Source organism: Bombyx mori, chromosome 20, assembly GCF_030269925.1.
Source record: "Bombyx mori chromosome 20, ASM3026992v2".
NCBI lineage: Eukaryota > Metazoa > Arthropoda > Insecta > Lepidoptera > Bombycidae > Bombyx > Bombyx mori.
Genome location: NC_085126.1, coordinates 7,991,323 through 8,009,467, shown reverse-complemented (window position 1 = coordinate 8,009,467; position 18,145 = coordinate 7,991,323). Strand labels below are relative to the sequence as shown.

Below are 18,145 nucleotides of genomic sequence, written 5' to 3'. Positions count from 1 at the left end.
TTAAATGAAAAATGATATTATGTAATGAAGTTGATTATTATGAAACATGGCATGAAATGAAATGAGATGATATTGGATGAAATATAATCTCAGTAAAATGGTGGTCATTTACTAAGACTTTTTTAGTGAACTTTTTGGAGAATTCCAAGAAGTGACCTCCAGCGGCTTTGTTTCATTTTCCCACATTTGTGCACTTTGACAGATATTAAACAGTTAATAAACCACCGTTATTACACATTTAAACCTGAAGAAACACTAAATAGACAAAATTAAACAAATCACACAACTTCACTCCTCGCGTTCCCGCCAAAAAGTCCAGAATATATACTTTTTTTTTAAGAGATTTTATGACCTGGTAAGTAAGACCTTTAAGTCATGTCTTATTTTACTTTATATTCTTAATTTTATGAAAAATGATAATATGGAGTGAAATGAAATGAAGATGATTAATTTGAGACATTAATCAACTGGGATGAAATTTAATGAAATGATATGGGATGAAATATAATCGCAGTAAAATGGTGGGTCATTTACTGAGATTGTTTCAGTGGACTTTTTGGAGGAACCTGAGAAGTTACGTCCAGCAGCTTTGTTTCATTTTCCCACATTTGTGCACTTTCACAGATATTAAGCAGTTATAAACCACCATTATTACACATTTAAACCTGAAGAAACACTAAATAGACAAAATAAAACAAATCACACAACTTCACTCCTCGCGTTCCCGCCAAAAAGTCCCCAGAATATATACTCTACTGTATTTCACATAGATTATATTATTATTCAGTGTGACATTTGAGTACTTTTTTTTGGGTTTTATGACCTGGTAACTAAGACCTTTAAGTCATGTCTTATTTTTATGAAAAATGATAATATGGAGTGAAATGAAATGAAGATGACATTTGAGTGCTCACATCGAGTCCGAGTACAGAGGCGAGCTTCAGCAGCCGCGGAGCTTCCGTGACGGGATCGCAACCGAACTTGATGCCGAGCGGGCACTGGGCCGAGGCCGCGTCGCAGCGGATGCGGATCAACAACCTGCCACAGACAATACACACGCATGACGACGCTTGTAGCTGAAAGTAAGTATTGATACTTTTTGACGAAGCATGTTGCTGATGAATCTGTTTCTATAATCTGACGAAAACGTGTCGCGGATAATAATATGTACTTTTAGGTTATTCAACTACCTTGCATTTTGATTTAATAAAAAAAAAACAATACACTTATTACAGTACATACAGTGGGAGCATAGAGGGAATAAAATATCTTAACGAGGGGCGAAAGGGTACTTAATTTGAGCGACATTTATTTAGGTAATTAATATTATTTAGTACTAGCTGAGCCGGTCCAGCCGTTCCAGAGATTAGTCGGAACAAATAGACAGACAGACAGACAAAAATTGTAAAAAATGTTATTTCTGTGTATGTACCGTATATATATTCATATGCATGTAGTAAAAACAGACACTCCAATTTTATTTATATGTATAGATAATTATTAGAGGAACAAATTTGCTTTAACATAGCTTTGCACCGCTTGCGTTAAGCCGAAAGAGGGACAATTTTGCGTAAGCTTAGTCCACTTTTGCGCTGACGATCTCAAATAGACGTCAGTCGCCAATCCCAGTACGTTGGTGTAAATAAATATTCGAAATAAACAAAGTATACTGACTGCGCGTGCGGCATGTACTGCTTGATCTTCATCAGTTCAATCTCCGAGTCGAAGGTCATCACGTCGACCCCGACGGCGGACGCGTAACGGATGTGAGACGCCATTTTAGCCGGATTCGCGAATATTATCCGCCTGAGAAGGGAATTTTATTAAATCCGGATAGCTCGGCACTAACAGAAGATATGTGTAAAAAAAAGTTTCTTAAAATGTCACATGTCGTGCCTTGATGTGACTACAACAAAACCTTTCCTCCCATAATAAACGAACAAACAAACAGACACTCAAATATTCATTTAAACATATTAAATAAGATATTTATGAGTTTCCTTATTAATGTTGTCTTTGTTCGCCTCCAGTTGATTGGTAAAGTTGAAACTTTTTATAGTTGCTTCAGAAAGATTTATCATAGTACCATCAATGTATGACAGGCGGGGCGAGAATGTTATTGAACAAATTTATCGGCTTTGGGATTTTGTGTGGGTGTGTGGCGCATTTACATTGTAGATGTCTATGGGTTCCAGTAACCACTTAACACCAGGTGGGCTGTGAGCTCGTCCACACACCTAGGCAATAAAAAAAAAAATTGTCAATCATCTTTTATAGTATGAGGTAGCGCCCCCTGTGAATTGATACTTTAACTTCACGTATAATGTGTTCTCTCTCATTCTCTCGGCGGCTAAATCCTATACATTTATGTGTTTGTGTCTCTATGGACTTATTTTTTCGTTTCGTTTCATTTCGTTTCATCGAATTTGAAATCTCGTTATGATTCTAAAGAAGTTTCGCTTCAAAAAAAACTAGCACAAAGAAAATAGGTCCCCTACTTGTAATCTGAGAAGCAGCGGTGTAATACTGGCTTCAGTGTGCTTAGTGTGAGTTTTTCAACTTCTCGATCGCGTAACAAATACTGGTGGTAGGACCTATTGTGAGTCCGCGCGGGTAGGTACCACCACCCTGCCTATTTCTGCCGTGAAGCAGTAATGCGTTTCGGTTTGAAGGGTAGGGCAGCCCTTGCAACTATACTTGAGACCTTAGAACTTAAATCTCAAGTTGGGTGGCGCGTTTACGACGTAGATGTCCATGGGCTCCAGTAACCACCTAGCACCAGGTGGGCTGTGAGCTCGTACACCCATCTAAGCAATAAAAATAAGTTCTCAGATTTGTATGGGGGTTGGAACAGCGCCCGTAGCGGCAAACGGAGGTCACTGTTAGCTTACTACTACCAACTTACTCGGGTGGTACTCCTAGAGATGTGACCAGTTCGATCTCAGCTTTAGAAGCGCAATCGAAGCCAGTGCCCAGAGCCGCCAGGGTGGTCAACAGCAACTTGTCATCATTGCACTTCACAGCTGTAAAGATATCATTTAATATTTTTTAACACAAAACAATTTATAGGCTAAGAATAGACACTATTTCTTATTAATACGCTTTTATTAGCTTCAGACGTATGTATGTTTGTAACGGAATCTTTGAACTTGATTTTGACCCCTTTCAAAACGTCGGATTAACTCGAAATTTGGTATACTTATTAAGGACAAGATGAAAGCGTGGTGTGCTTTTCAAGATATTATCAAAATAACCCTTCTACTCATATCTGTTCATAAAATATTTATAACTACTGATACCGTGCACCCCACGCTTTTTTTACAATAAAATCACTTTTTCTTACACTATTTTTAATTCAAATTTATTTTCTATTTTTTAGTTGGATTTTCTATAAAAGCGATTTTTTTTAGTTTTGTTAAACTATTATTTATTTATTGAAGTATTTATGTTAGCTCAGCCTTTTTTTTTAAAATGATAGAACTATTTTTTTTCCTATGTAAGTTGGTAGCCTTGAGAGGCTATGCCAGCGTAACCGAGCGAGTAGTTGAGCTCTCGGGGTTCTAAACTATCATAAAACGAATCTAAGTCTTGAAATCAGTGGTTAAGGTCGAATTTAGATCATTGAGCAAACACTGCTCCTAAACCCTACGTTTATAAAGAGTAGAGGATTCAAATGTAACATTTACCGTAAAACGGCTCAACCCTGGGCAGGAGCTCCTTCCACTGCTGGTAGCGGGCGACAACCTCGCCGAGGTCCATCACGTAGAAGGGGTCCTCCTGCACCCCGCTCTCCACGATCTCCCGGATCACGCTGACCGGGGACCACGATCCCTCCATCACTCTGATGCGTTGTTCCTCCACAACCTTCATGGTGTTATCCAACTTTACGTGGACTTGTTTCCTTAGTTTATCCCGGGCTCGGCGGGGGCCGGCGCCTCGGTCGACTGTGCCGTTTCCTTGTAACGTTTCAGCTGTCCGGGTTAGCGGTGTCAAGTGTCGTCGGAGCCTGGTCTTGGGGGCCCACTAGCGCTAGTCCACAAGTGTCAGCTGTCAATCGAAACGCAACATTATTATTGGCCGTTCATCTGACATAAGCCCTTTTTGAATTATAGTGCGCGCGGAACCAGTTGGCCGCGCCTTAGGTGGAGACAGGGGTGAGGGGGCGTGTTGCGTGCTGCTTGTAACGCACAGTGATGACAAAAAAAACCAATTGAACTTTTAGAAGTTTATATTGTACCTATTTAATTACAATGTAATTAATAGTAAAATAAACCAAAAAACAAATTAAGTATATGAAATTATTTAATTAATAAAATTGAGGGTAGTATGAAATTACTCTGACATGTCCTCTGAGTCACTTGATTCTGAATTCTATGAACTTGATTCAGAATCATCAGAAGTTTATAATGATTTCGTCCATCGTAGTATCAAATCTCATATCAGTAATGACAGCAAGCGTCTCCGCCTCTCCGTCCCACCCCTTAAATACCTAAGGGGCGGCCAACAATTTCCACGCGCATAATAATTACTGCTGGAAATAAATGACTGTAAATTTAATCGAGAATTGGCGTTTTTAATAGACTTCAAACAAAAGTCAACATTAATCATTTTCAAAAATGAGGAGGTAGTAAAAATTAATGCACGTTATTACCTTAATGGAAATTGGCAATACGATACTTGGAATATAATGTCTTTTTTTCTTTTTTTCCCACATACCATCCGGCTATGGAATGAACTCCCCTCCACGGTGTTTCCCGAACGCTATGACATGTCCTTCTTCAAACGAGGCTTGTGGAGAGTATTAAGCGGAAGTCCATGGGCGACGGTAACCACTCAGCATCAGGTGGGCCGTATGCTCGTCTGCCTACAGGAGCTTCTTCTTCTTTTTCTCCACCTTATCCCACTAGGTGGGGTCGGCACAGCTAATTTTTCTCTTCCATTCTCTTCTATCAGCAGTCATCTCAACACTCACTCCTCTCTCTCTCATATCGACATTCACAAACTCCATCCATGTCTACTTTGATCGACCTCTTCCCCCTCTAGCTTGCACTACCATTTCCATACATCTTCTCTCCACGCATCACATGTCCATACCATGCTAACCGTCCGCTCTTTAATTTGTTGATTACCGGAGTTACTTTCACACTTTCTCTGATATACTTCGATGCTTTTCTTTCTTCCTTTGGCCCGACCACCTCTTCAATAAATCAAATTGCTACACTAGATAATACATCTTTAGCTAACGTAAATTTTAAAAAGATTCGACTGGTCAAAGTCTGCCTGCAAGGGCAATAAAAAAAAACATGTTGCAGCACATTTGGTTATTATTATATTAAGTTCTCGTGTTGCACTCACGTGAATGTGGTGAGGTGGCGTCAGCGGGCCCTGGCACGGCGCAGCCAGGGCGGGTCTACGTTGAGGGCTCGTCGCCAGCAGCGCGGCGAGGGCCGCGGGCGGGGTGTGCGTCCGTTCCGCCCGGCACTGCCACACGCGCCGGACTCACCCGGTGCTCCCTGAGGACAAAATTAAACGTTAAAACTAATCATGTCGATTTTAGTGTTTTTCTTTGTTGTTTTTTTTTATTGGTATCTAGCGATGCCACGGTATTGGAATCCCGCAGGCGATATCATTTTTTTTTCTGATCAAATACGTTTTTAACAATGAATGTTCACGATTGATTTTCAATGTGAGGGAATAACATCGTGTAAATGTAAATAAAAAACAAACTCGCAAACTTATATTTTGCGTAATTAGTGGTGGCAAGACGTTTTGTGAGTCCGCACGGGTAGGTACCACCACCCTACCTATTTCTGCCGGGAAGCAGTAATGCGTTTCGGTTTGAAGGGTGGGGCAGCCGTTGTAACTATACTGAAACCTTGGAACTCATATTTCAAGGTGGGTGGCGGCATTTACATTTAGATGTCTATGGGCTCCAGTAACTACTTAACACCAGGTGGGCTGTGAGCTCGTTCACCCATCATTGCAATAAAAAAATGTCAAATTTTGCCATTCCAAGTTTCTTTTTCTTTCTTATACGATATTGGCTTATTAACAGTTTAGTTTTTGTGAAATCGAACTAGCGTGAGGAAAGAAACAGAACGAATTCAATCAAATCGCTGGTTACTATCCAAGTCTTTTTACGAAAAAAAGTTCTTACAAAAAGCCCAATCATTAATAAAACCCTTTATTTTCATTATAATCTATTCTCATTTTGTTTTTGTTGCGTAGCTGTAGTGTTGTTCCATATTTTTTTTAAACGGTTTAGTTTTTTTTTAATGTCAAAAACAAAAGAAAATGTGATGATACATAAAACAGATCAAAATGTTGAACATGTTGTTGAATGTTGAACACTAGTTTCAACAAAAACTTAAATATTAAATGACTTATAAATACTTTGTTCCTACATGAGAGATTACATTCTCGTAAATTGTATTGTTAACTATGTTTCTTATTATCGTTAAGAGAACTCACTGCGCATTAATTAATTAATCATTTGTTAGATTACTGATAACATTATCTGCAGTCAAAGATTAAATCAAACAAATTAAGAAGCGATTGTTATTTTAACATAATTATTATATTAACCTTATGTGATTACTATTCATGACTTAACCCTTTTAGTGCTGCACTTATTTTCACATATTTTGCAGAAATTGCTAAAGGGTTTGTGAACAAAAGTACTGTTGTTTTTTTTTTTACTTCAATACAAAAATCAATGCAAAATTTAATTTTTTACAGCTTTTTTTATTTTTATATTTTTTTAATTTTAAATTTGCACATCAAAATAATTTTAAATGGTTACTTATAAATTTTATTAATTTATTAAAATACACGCACGCGCCAAGAGACGTCCGCACAGGTCGATACCTAATACCTATATCAAATTTGCGCAAATTTACGCGCATTAATAGAAAGTCGATCTATCGACGGTTCGCGCTTACATGGATGAAGGAAAGACCCAGTACGCTGGTATCGAGCGATGCCGATCATGCCATGATTTAAAATACCATAGGCTGAGGCATTACCGATTTCACCAAGGAATTACGTACGTATTACGTATTCACGAACGTCTATTACGATCAAGTAATAATAATTATATATATCTATATATTAATGAATTGCTGTTCGTTAGTCTCGCTAAAACTCGAGAACGGCTGGAATGATTTGGCTAATTTTGGTCTTGAATTATTTGTGGAAGGAAGGTTTAAAAGGTAGATAAATATGAAAATACTCGGAACTCAATAAAAATAACAATTTTGTTTTCCCTATGATTTGTCCCCCGTCGGACGAATTCCTTTTGTTTGTTTTATGTTTATTTTATACAAAAATTTAGGTCTTTTATTAATCGATTGAGGCACTACGAAGTCTGCCGGGTCAGCTAGTAGGTAATAAAAATCAAACAAAAAAAAATCCTCTTAAATTATATATATAATTAAAAATGCCTCTCATGTTTAATGGTGGGGCAAGCATGCGTTGCCATATCCGCTTGATCGATGCCCATTGGCTTCGATACCACTTAAAACCATATCTGAGATTTAGTGTAACAAAAAATCATCGTATATGTGTGTGTAATATTCAATCGCTATTTAGTTATTTAGTTTTAGTCGAATTTAATGATTTAAACCACAACATTATATCAAATAATTTTAACACTCATCCGTTTTTGACTTCAAACAACACTAGCAGCCGACTGCCTACGTCATATTTATGTGGATAATCGTTAGCGTGTAAATAGATTTGTCATTCGCTTATAAATACAATACTTATTCGTATATTCTTTTATTAAATATGAAATAAAAGAAATTCCAGTCAACTCTCAAGGTGTTTTCGTTTCGACAGGCTTTATTGAGTCTCTTTATTTTTCTGAATGTTTATTTTGAATAGACAATAGAATACGAGAACGTTCAGTGGACAGTTTTGACGTGGCATTATTATATTAATGTAGCATTAAAACTGTAAATGTACCGAGACGTGATCCAGCCATTCGACGCTGATGCTATTTTTCCGTTCAAACATAGACGAGCATACACCTCTATGCGATGATTTGCAAGTGAATTTAAATTGTCCCTTCGTAATAAGGTGACACCCTACAAACTAGCATACGCGGTCTTGACCTATGCAAGTGTAGTGTTCGCTCACGCGGCCCGCACTAATTTGAAACCCCTTCAACTCATTCAACCCCGTTTTTGCAATAAGCCGTCGGATCTCCATGACGACATGGAGCTTGACTCAATCAGTAAGTATATACAGTCGGCATCAATGCCCCACTTTGAGAAGGCGGCACGACACGAAAACCCTCTTGTTGTGGCCGCCGGAAATTACATACCCGATCTTGGACCGAATGGTAAACAGTCGACGTCGCCCTAAGCACGTCATTACGGATCCTCTTGATCCATTAACGGTGCTTTTAGGCACCTCAATAACCCTACAAACACAGCACACTGTGTTTCTCGCCGGATCTTCTTAGTGGGTCGCGTTTTCGATCCGGTGGTAGATTCTGCGAAGCACTGCTCTTGCTAGGGCCAGTGTTAACAACACCTCCTGGTTTGAGCCCCGAGAGCTCACCTACATGCTAGGGTAACGCTGACATAGCCTCTCAAGGCTATCAGTGAGTGGCCGCCATCGCTTATCTACGTCAGAAATGCCGAGGGTTTAGTAAATCCGCCTTCATTCACGTTTCAAGAAGGCCACGTCACAATGCTCTTCCTATATTGTTGACTCGATTTTAAGCCCTAAAAAGTACACATCAATATCTTCGTGACAGCGATAGATGTCTCTGGTTACATTTTTATCAGGTCGGCCTTGATCTCGGCCAAAATTTAGATAAAGACGCACGATAATAATATTTCGAGGCACCCGGATACAGAGGGCATTATCGTGGATGTCTTATTGTATTATTTTTATTTCAGACATTTCGAAAACGCGAGATTACGCGGCTAAGATATGTCTTGACCCCGGGTTGTAACTCTGATTACTGAACTATTAAATAGTATATATTATATGATATATTATATTATAAAATATATCGAGTGTGGAACTCTAGTTTGTTCAAGCGACTTTTTTGAAACTTTACAGGAGAGACATTTAAAGTTAAAATTTGTTTTTTTTTATTGTTTAGATGAGTGGACGAGCTTACCTGGCACAGCCCACCTGGTGTTAAGAATGGTTACTGGAGCCCATAGACATCTACAACGTAAATGCGCCACCCACCTCTTGAGCTATAAGTTCTAAGGTCTCAGTTTAGTTACAACGGCTACCCTAACCTTCAAACCGAAACGCATTACTGCATCATGGCAGAAATAGGCGGGGTGGTGGTACTTACCCCTGCGGACTCATAAGACATCCTACTACCAGTACTTCCCGATAACATCTATAGATCCCGTTATACATATATATCTTTGACAACGAACTTTATGAGCGCTCATATTGTTCATAGTAGTCACGTGCTACGAAATCCGAACATGTCATTAAATCGGGCAACACAAGGAAATTGAGTTTCGTGTATTCAAGAACCTTAACCTTTTATCCGGTATTATTATAAGGGCAAGGAGAGGAAATTGGTCACAAAGACTTTTACTTCACTCTTATCACTTTAAGTCAAGAAACAGGAATAGCCTATATTGTATTATTGCGAACGATAACACTTAACATAATGTACCATGAATTAGTATTATTTTTAATCTTATGTAGATTAATACGAAATAATTTCTATAACTGTGTAGTTTTATTATTTTGATTAGTACCTACTTCAAGATAACAATGCGATATAATATTAAGGCAGCACAATTAATTGCAGACTATATCTCAGTAAGTGTATCGCATATTACAATCTGTCAAATAGTTCACAAGTATCTGTCAAAATTTACGAGTAGTTCGTGATTCGAATTATTAATCAATGGGAGGGAAACGGTTACGTCATTGGCGGGCGCCATGTTGACTCAGTGGTCGCGTACGACGGAAAGGGTGGGCAAGGCCATTGCCACAATTTCTTCCACTCTACGTTGATAACGTATTTCGTGGAATGCAAGTTTTTAGAAAGTCGCGATAGACTAGACGTTAATGTAAAGGCATGGATAATTAATCATTTTTTTAATGTAAGCAAACTTCCGCACTACATAATAGTTTGCCACACCATTTAATCATTAGGCTGCTGCGTGCGCAGGCTTGCGACCTAACCCTACCGAACCCTATATTCAATGTACCTAACCTTATGTGCGTGATCGAACCAGTTATTCTCAAAATGGCCGACATCAAACTGTCCTGTTGACGAAATTAGAAAAATGTCGATGAAAACACGATCATTACAAGGTCTCTTTCCTTATAGTTCTTAATTTAAAGAAAGAAGCAAGTAATACCGGAGATTTGTACAAAGCGGTAAACATTTTTGGGAAGCCTACGAATTACTGCAACTAACATTAGTTTTTGGGTAACATTTTTTTGGGTTATTACTAAGTTAGAATCTCATATTCCAGTAAACAATGTTAAAATCCTAAATCCAAAGATATTGAAAGAATTGATTCAACAAGTCTATTTGTACATTTAAACTTGTTGCTTCTTGATAAAAAAAACTCAACGACGTGAGAAATAGATAATGTCAATTCTTGCATTTTGAAAAAAACTTATTAGAGAAAGTAAAGGTTGTAATAATATTAAAGAATTTTCATTTATTGTCTTTTTCAGATAAAAAAAAACTATAGTACCTACATTTTTATGTAAATTATGTCGATAATCGATAAAAATGTATTCCCTGCACATAATTGTACTTATAAAAATTAATAAACTCATAAAATAACCCAAAAATTTATTCGGTAACTTTCAAGCTGTTTCAAATTTTCCTTGTTATAAAATAAACGAATCTAAATCGATTGTCTTCTGGTTTAGAAGAAATAAATGCAGAAAGAAAAGTTAACAGCAATTTCTCCTTTATTCTATTTAGTGATAGATATTCTTAGTTTTGGAGAAGGAAGCAAAGAAAGGCGCGAAAAAAAAATGTCACTCAAAGTTCTTTGACAGGAAAGAGTTCTGTTAAAAACATTAGAGTAGATTTTGAAGGAAAAATTAGAGCAGTACATAATCGGAATCAGAAACTCACCTTTAATGGAGTAATTCTTAAAGCTTTTATTATCTCTTAAGCAACAACCCTACAGGCTGTTGCTAAATGCTGTAAATAGTATTGTTCACGCAATATATCAACAGGACGTTCGTCCCGTATAATCGCATAGATTCCACTAGATGCAGTCACCGCGCTTAGCGTCAATCGCTGACTGATGTCGAGATGAAAAGTCCCAATTTATATATGTTCAAATGAAGCGTTATCATCTAGTGCTGGTGACAGGGACGTTGTGTTATAACGTTATTAAATAGCACGTTATAAAAACAGAATGAGAAGTGCTTTTTTTGTGGAAATTATCTGATATAGGTTTTTTTTTATTACCATACTTCAATGAAATCACAAATGGAGAATAAAAAGGCGGGTAATAACTTAAAAATCAATCAAAATCGCGCTTCCACCAATCACGTTAAATATAGCGTTTTAAAACGCGCGCTAAATAAAGCTGAAAGTCCGTAGCACGCTATCGCATTATATTTAATTGGAACACCACTATTGGTTATCACGTACCGCGGGATGTCCGTATTATCGCATGTAGTACTACAACTGATGTAATAATAATATAGGCAGGCCGTGACGTCACGTGTAGCACGAGCTCGGATTGTGAACGCCACACACATCCAAACTAATACATACATACACACCCGGCACATTAAACTTATATTTATTTTATTTATGATTCAAAACAACACTCTTAGGTTTCTTAGCAGCAAGCTTCTCGGAAGTTACATAATTAAATTGAAACTGAGACAGGAAAATCTTTTTTGTCACGATTTATTTGTATATGCAATTTCGAAAAGGGCACATGTCGCATATTTTGTCAAATACGTTTTTTCATATACACGTAGTTTTGAGGCTTACCTACACCCATTTTGTAATAATTCCAGTAATTTTCAATTGCTAATTAAGACTAAAATATATCTCAAAAGTTAATATTTTAAATTTTACACTACTTTAGAAAATAATCGGATTTTTTTCATTTCCTGAACATTTTACATTTTCAGAGATGGGCCATTTTCGGAATTTCATATTCATTTATTTACACTCATCATCATCCTTTCCTATTACCCTCTGCTGGTGTGTAGGGCTCGAATCAAATTTTTCCATTTATATCGGTCTTGGGCAGTCTGTTCTAGCTCCTCCCACGTCATGCCCAAGACCCCTAGCTCCTGCTCCACCGAGCGACGCCAATTTATTTACACTGTTTTACCTTTTTCACAGGACGATTTGCACCGATCGCAGCCGGAGATTGACTGTTATTGATTTTAAGGATAATGTTAAATAAACCATTGGGCAAATTTAAGGTAAAATATTCGCGTTAATTTTCAACTGTACACAAGTTAACACAAAACGACATTGTTTTTTTTTGATAACTGTGTGCTTAGTTAAAGTTTTTTAACGTTCTCGATAGCGTAAAGAAATTTGTATTCAGTAGATGTGTCGTTCGCGAACGAACGAGTCAAACGACCCGGGTCTCAAACTCCGCGCGAACGATAGGGTCACTTCAAAAAATATGAGTCGTTCACTAAATCGACTCGTTTAACACAAAACCTACGAATCAGAAGAAAAGAACCATACGAGTACGACGGTCATTCGGGTCATTTCGGGTTGCCGCGTCTCGCCTCGCGCCCGCTCGCTTAGTCGTTCGTTCGACTGAACGGGTCCTACGAACCGTATCATTTTGTCAACAGGTCAGTACTGATCTGAATCTCTAAAATTGAACGAACGACACATATCTAGTATTCAGCTGGAACAGCGCCCCTAGCGGCAAACGTAGGCAAACGTTCCAACTCCATACAAATTTGACTAAACTTTTACGCTATCGAGAACGTTAAAAAACTCGCACTAAGCACGCTGATATAAATGAAACAACCAAAGAACCAATGGAGGCGACATTCAAATTGATTTAGTCACTATGCTGCTATGAGATCCAGGGAATAATGCAAGTTCTTCTAGTCGTCTTGGCCTAACGGACAAGACGTCCGGTGCATTCGTGTTGAAGCGATGCACCGGTGTTCGAATACCGCAGGCGGGTACCAATTTTTCAAGTGAAATACGTACTCAACAAATGCTCACGATTGACTTCCACGGTGAAGGAATAACATCGTGTAATAAAAATGAAACCCGCAAAATTATAATTTGCGTAATTACTAGTGGTAGGAACTCTTGTGAGTCCGCGCGGGTGGGGTACCACCACCCTGCCTATTTCTGCCGTGAAGCAGTAATGCGTTTCGGTTTGAAGGGTGGGGCAGCCGTCGTTACTATACTTGAGACCTTAGAACTTGTATCTCAAGGTGGGTGGCGCATTTACGTTGTGGATGTCTATGGGCTCCAGTAACCACTTAACACCAGGTGGGCTGTGAGCTCGTCCACCCACCTAAGCAATAAAAAAAAAAACCTCAGCGGCAAATACTCACGAAATGCGAGAGAGTATTTCTTTATTGTACATAAAAAACAATGGGTAACATTAGATACAAAAAAAATACGATTGGCGATCTTATCGCTAAGAGCGATCTCTTCCAGACAATCATCAGATGGAAAAGAATCAACGAATTTTTACGCTATGTACCAATAAAAATATATATATATATACACATACATACATACATACATATACATACAAAAATTCCTTACATATATACATTTATGAATATACATACAAATATACAATGCTTTTTTAACATGCTTGTTTAACGACAAAGAAATATCTTGACTGAAATTGTCACAGTTCATTGTTGTTTTGGTTTTGTTAACATGACCGATTCCAATCGAAATCTTGAAATTCGTTATAGTATAGTATATATTATCATCATCATAGCCGGTTACTCTTGGCAGAGCAGTCGTGGTCACGTGGAATCCTCATTTATTATGGCCTTGACAGTTTTTCTCCATAATTCTAGTACAGCATAGTGGTATTCTTTCAGGAATAACCAATACGCGCATTTGAAAAGTACTTGCTAATTTTATTATATTCTTATTATGATGAAGGCGTTAAAATCTTAAAATTGAAATGTCTCACGAGAAAAACGTTACAAATAAATTAGAGTTAGTTAAAAAAAAATCGGTTTATTTTTTATTGCTTAGGTGAGTGGACGAGCTCACAGCTCACCTGGTGTTAAGTGGTTACTGGAGCCCATAGACACCCACAACGTAAATGCGCCACCCACCTTGAGATATAAGTTCTAAGGTCTCAAATATAGTTACAACGGCTGCCCCACCCTTCAAACCGAAACGTATTACTGCTTCACGGCAGAAATAGGCAGGGTGGTGGTACCCATCCGCACGGACTCACAAGAGGTCCTACCACCAGTAATTTTACAATTGGGACATATTTTTATGCAATGTATTATAATAAATTATGATGTTTTTATAATTTTCACTGAGCATCGTGTTTTTTCATAATGTTTGTCCCATTAAAGGTCCGAGGTCAACATAGAGTAAGTAAGTAGAATTTCTATCTAGTGTTTTTGTCGGTTTTCAATAGTCGTACCATGGCGTTCATTTACATTAATTTTATTACTACCGACGTTTCAGGCCCTTTACAGCTTCCGATACGAACGCGGCATTGAGTTAAAAGAAGATACAGATATATATACCTTCCAGGGAAATTCTAGCAATTACGATCTTTAGTTTTAAAATGCAAAAACGTATCCAGGAGATTTTGGGGTTATAAAATTGGAAACCGCTTTAAAAAGAAATCTAAAAATCCTTACCTTCCCTTTTGTGTATAGTTTGGAAAAAAAATATGTAACCAATCTTCAGTTATTTCCCAGATTATCAAACATGAATAAGCGAAATAGACACGTCAATAGTTATCTGTTTTCGTGCGAGATACATTTTGTTATATGTTAATTAAAAAAATCTATATCAGGTTTTTTTTGCTTACCTAAGCTAATAATAGCCTTGAGAGGCTATTTCAGCGTAGGTGAGCTCACAGGGCTCAAACCTGACGACATAGCTAACAAGAACCCTAGCAAGAGCCGTGCTTCGCAGAATCTACCACCGGATCGGAAACGCGATCCACTGAGAAGATCCGGCGAGAAACTCAGTGGACTGTGTCTGTGGGTTAATTTACTCGTCGAGCCCTTCGTCGCAAGCGACGGGTTCGACGAGAACGATGACCGGTGCTTGAGGTACCTAAAAGCACCGTTAGTGGATCGGGAGGATCCGAAATGACGTGTAAATCAGCTTAAACACAGCTATGTTACACAAATAAAGCCTTCATTAATTTTTAGATGATAATTGTATTCACTAATTTGTTTTCTTGCATATATGTACATATTTGTACTCATACATACGATAATGGTAGGCAGCGGCTAGCTCAAGTCCATGGGCGACGGTAACCACTCACCATGAGGTAGGCTGTATGATCGTCTGCCTACAAGAGCAATAAAAAAAATAATATATCTGTTAACATAATGCTTATTAGCCTGCTCTGTATCTACTCGCTGCTTCATAGAATACAATCGGCGGTTAGTCAACAGGCCAACGCCGATAGCCAAGGGGAATCTCGGAGAACATCTAACCTTTGCTCAGAGCTATCAACGATTCAAGGATTTTAATAGTAAACATACAAACTATATGTGTATTGTTCTCTTTACGATATTGCTTCATTAAATTTATCTACATACTAGCTGACCCGGCAAACATTGTTTTGCCATATAGAGGTAAGATAAGATTTCTAGGGAATTTCTAGTGTAGAAAAAAAAACTAACTTATTGTAAGTGTGTAAGGATGTGGTAAATGAGTGAAAGAGGTATGTAGTGCTGTGAACGATGAGGGAATATATAATAAAAATAACAAAACCTCATTCAACCACATAATACCACATTATAAAAAAAAAATCCAAATAAAAAAAAAATATGTTAGGGGTGGACAACCCTAATCACTTAGGGGTATGAAAAATAGATAGTAGCCGATTCTCAGGCTTACTGAATATGCATAAAAAATTTCATGAGAATCGGTCAAGCGGTTTCGGAGGAGTATGGGAACGAACATTGTGACACGAGAATTTTATATATTAGAAGATTAATACGTGAAGCAAATACTTTGTATCCCTTTTTACGAAAATTGCGCGGACGGAGGAGTATGAAATTTTCCACACTTATAGAGAATATAGAGAAGAAGTGCACAATGCTTATATTTTTTTAGAATTATGCATAAAAATACATTAAATCAATAAAGAAAACACTACACAAACTACATACCATGTATTTGACGCACGCACACACGCATGCATACTATTTATTGTCAAACTTTTGTTCTTGACGTCTGTTGTCAAATTGAGAATAGATTAAATATTGTTTGTCTTTGTTAATATTTTTTATAGTGTAGTCTTGGCGAAATTTGTGATTATAGAAGTATAAAATACAATCATAATAGTGAACGAACTTACAATTCCAATTAATTATAGTCGAATTTCGACTACTGCGGGACCTCTAGTACTTGTAATTAAATATGACGTTTAAATAGCTATACTATTGGGGGCAGAGATATAAACTCGTGACTCGCTCCCTTGATCGACAGGAAAGCGTTAAAAGGTGACAAACAAACCGGCAGGCAGTTTAGAATTTCAATCACAGTCTTGGTATCAGTCAGATGGTGAAATAAAATATCCTAGGACATCGTTTGATGGGTTTATTTTAGATTAATTAATTAAGGCGAGCGTTGACTGTGACATTAGTAGAATCGAATGAATAATACATTGTATGCATTTAATTCGTTTTCATTTTTATAATTGTAGAGATCATTTCTTTGCGTTCCCATAAAGGATTCATCCGATCACAAAGACGACGTCACCAAAGTAACAACGAACCATAGTAACAACGGTTGCCCTACCCTTCAAACCGAAACGCATTACTGCTTCACGGCAGAAAGAAATAGGCAGGGCGGTGGTACCTAAGCGCGCGGACTCACAAGAGGTCCTACCACCAGTAATTACGCAAATTATAATTTTGCGGGTTTTGATTTTTATTATACCTAATTCCTATTTCCTACACGAGGCTCATCGTGACTGGTAAGGTAGATGGGAAAAGACCTTGGGGGCGCAGCCCAATACGTTGGTCCGACCAGATCCGCACCGCTCTTGATTCCACGTTTCACAACGCCCTCCACACCGCAGAGACAAGAATGGATGGAGAAAGATCGTGCGTGCGAAGGTGATACAAAAGGGTGGTCACGACCCTCAGCAATGAGGAATACGACGCAGGGAGGAGGAGGAATTCCTATTTATTCCTAATTCGCAATGAAATCAAAGTTACGTAAAGCTGGTTCCGATTCAATTGGAACTTGTATCATCCAAGATGATCGATGACATTCACGTATGCACAAGTATTTGTAAGTACCTAAATAAGCGCTGTAAACGGTAATTAGCTATTTAAATAAATTATATTAAAAAACCTTACAGTTCGTTGTTCTAAGATAAAAAAAGTTTTAACTGTTCGTATTATTTAAAAGGTTATCATTATCGGTTCGGTACAAAGTTGTGGGATACGATTACGGACCTATAACCGAGGCAGATTGTGAACGAGGTTATCGTAGCTTTATCAAGAATGCACAGTGATATTTGCATCTTCTTAAATTTTAAATTAAACAATCGATGATAGTACAAAGAGATAAAAAAAAAAACCTAGGTTTGGTAGAATAGTCAGCCCCCGGTGAAGGTCAAGGGACGACCTGAGGGGGTGAGGCCGCGCGGCGCGCTACCAGCACTCTAGCGCGCTGCCGTGGAGTGAATAGAGCGACCGGTCGACGGTGTATCGCGTCCCGACCCGGCAGGCTGGTTCTGGTCCAGCGGGATATTCCGGGACACCAGCGGCACCGTCTGGGCGGCCCGACGGGCTGCCGTACCGAGACGGCCGACGTTTCAGAGCCTTCGATTCGCCTCGAAGGCTCCGTCGGCTGGGCGTCCTTGGGGTGAGCCGCGCCGTCTGGTTGTAGTGTTGACCGCGGTAGCCCCCCTACCTCATCCGGGTTCTGACCTCGGAGGGGATCGGACGTCGGGTGTAAGAGTGCAGGGGAGTCGTTTAGTGGGTG

The 18,145-nt window shown here is 38.4% G+C and overlaps 1 protein-coding gene across 3 annotated transcripts in view; it reads right to left on the bottom strand.

Moving 5' to 3' along the window:
• Positions 1 to 18,145, bottom strand: part of LOC732996 (ornithine decarboxylase) — a 39,286-nt gene that overhangs the window by 4,520 nt on the left and 16,621 nt on the right. The window contains exons 1-6 of one of the 3 annotated variants that reach the window (XM_062674204.1): positions 12,321 to 12,482; positions 5,356 to 5,513; positions 3,687 to 4,047; positions 2,906 to 3,023; positions 1,675 to 1,806; positions 915 to 1,038 (exon numbers count right to left, since the gene is read on the bottom strand). In XM_062674204.1, coding sequence (XP_062530188.1) covers positions 915 to 1,038; positions 1,675 to 1,806; positions 2,906 to 3,023; positions 3,687 to 3,870 — 558 coding nt within the window. In that variant the 5' untranslated portion in view covers positions 3,871 to 4,047; positions 5,356 to 5,513; positions 12,321 to 12,482. 3 annotated transcript variants of the gene reach the window in all.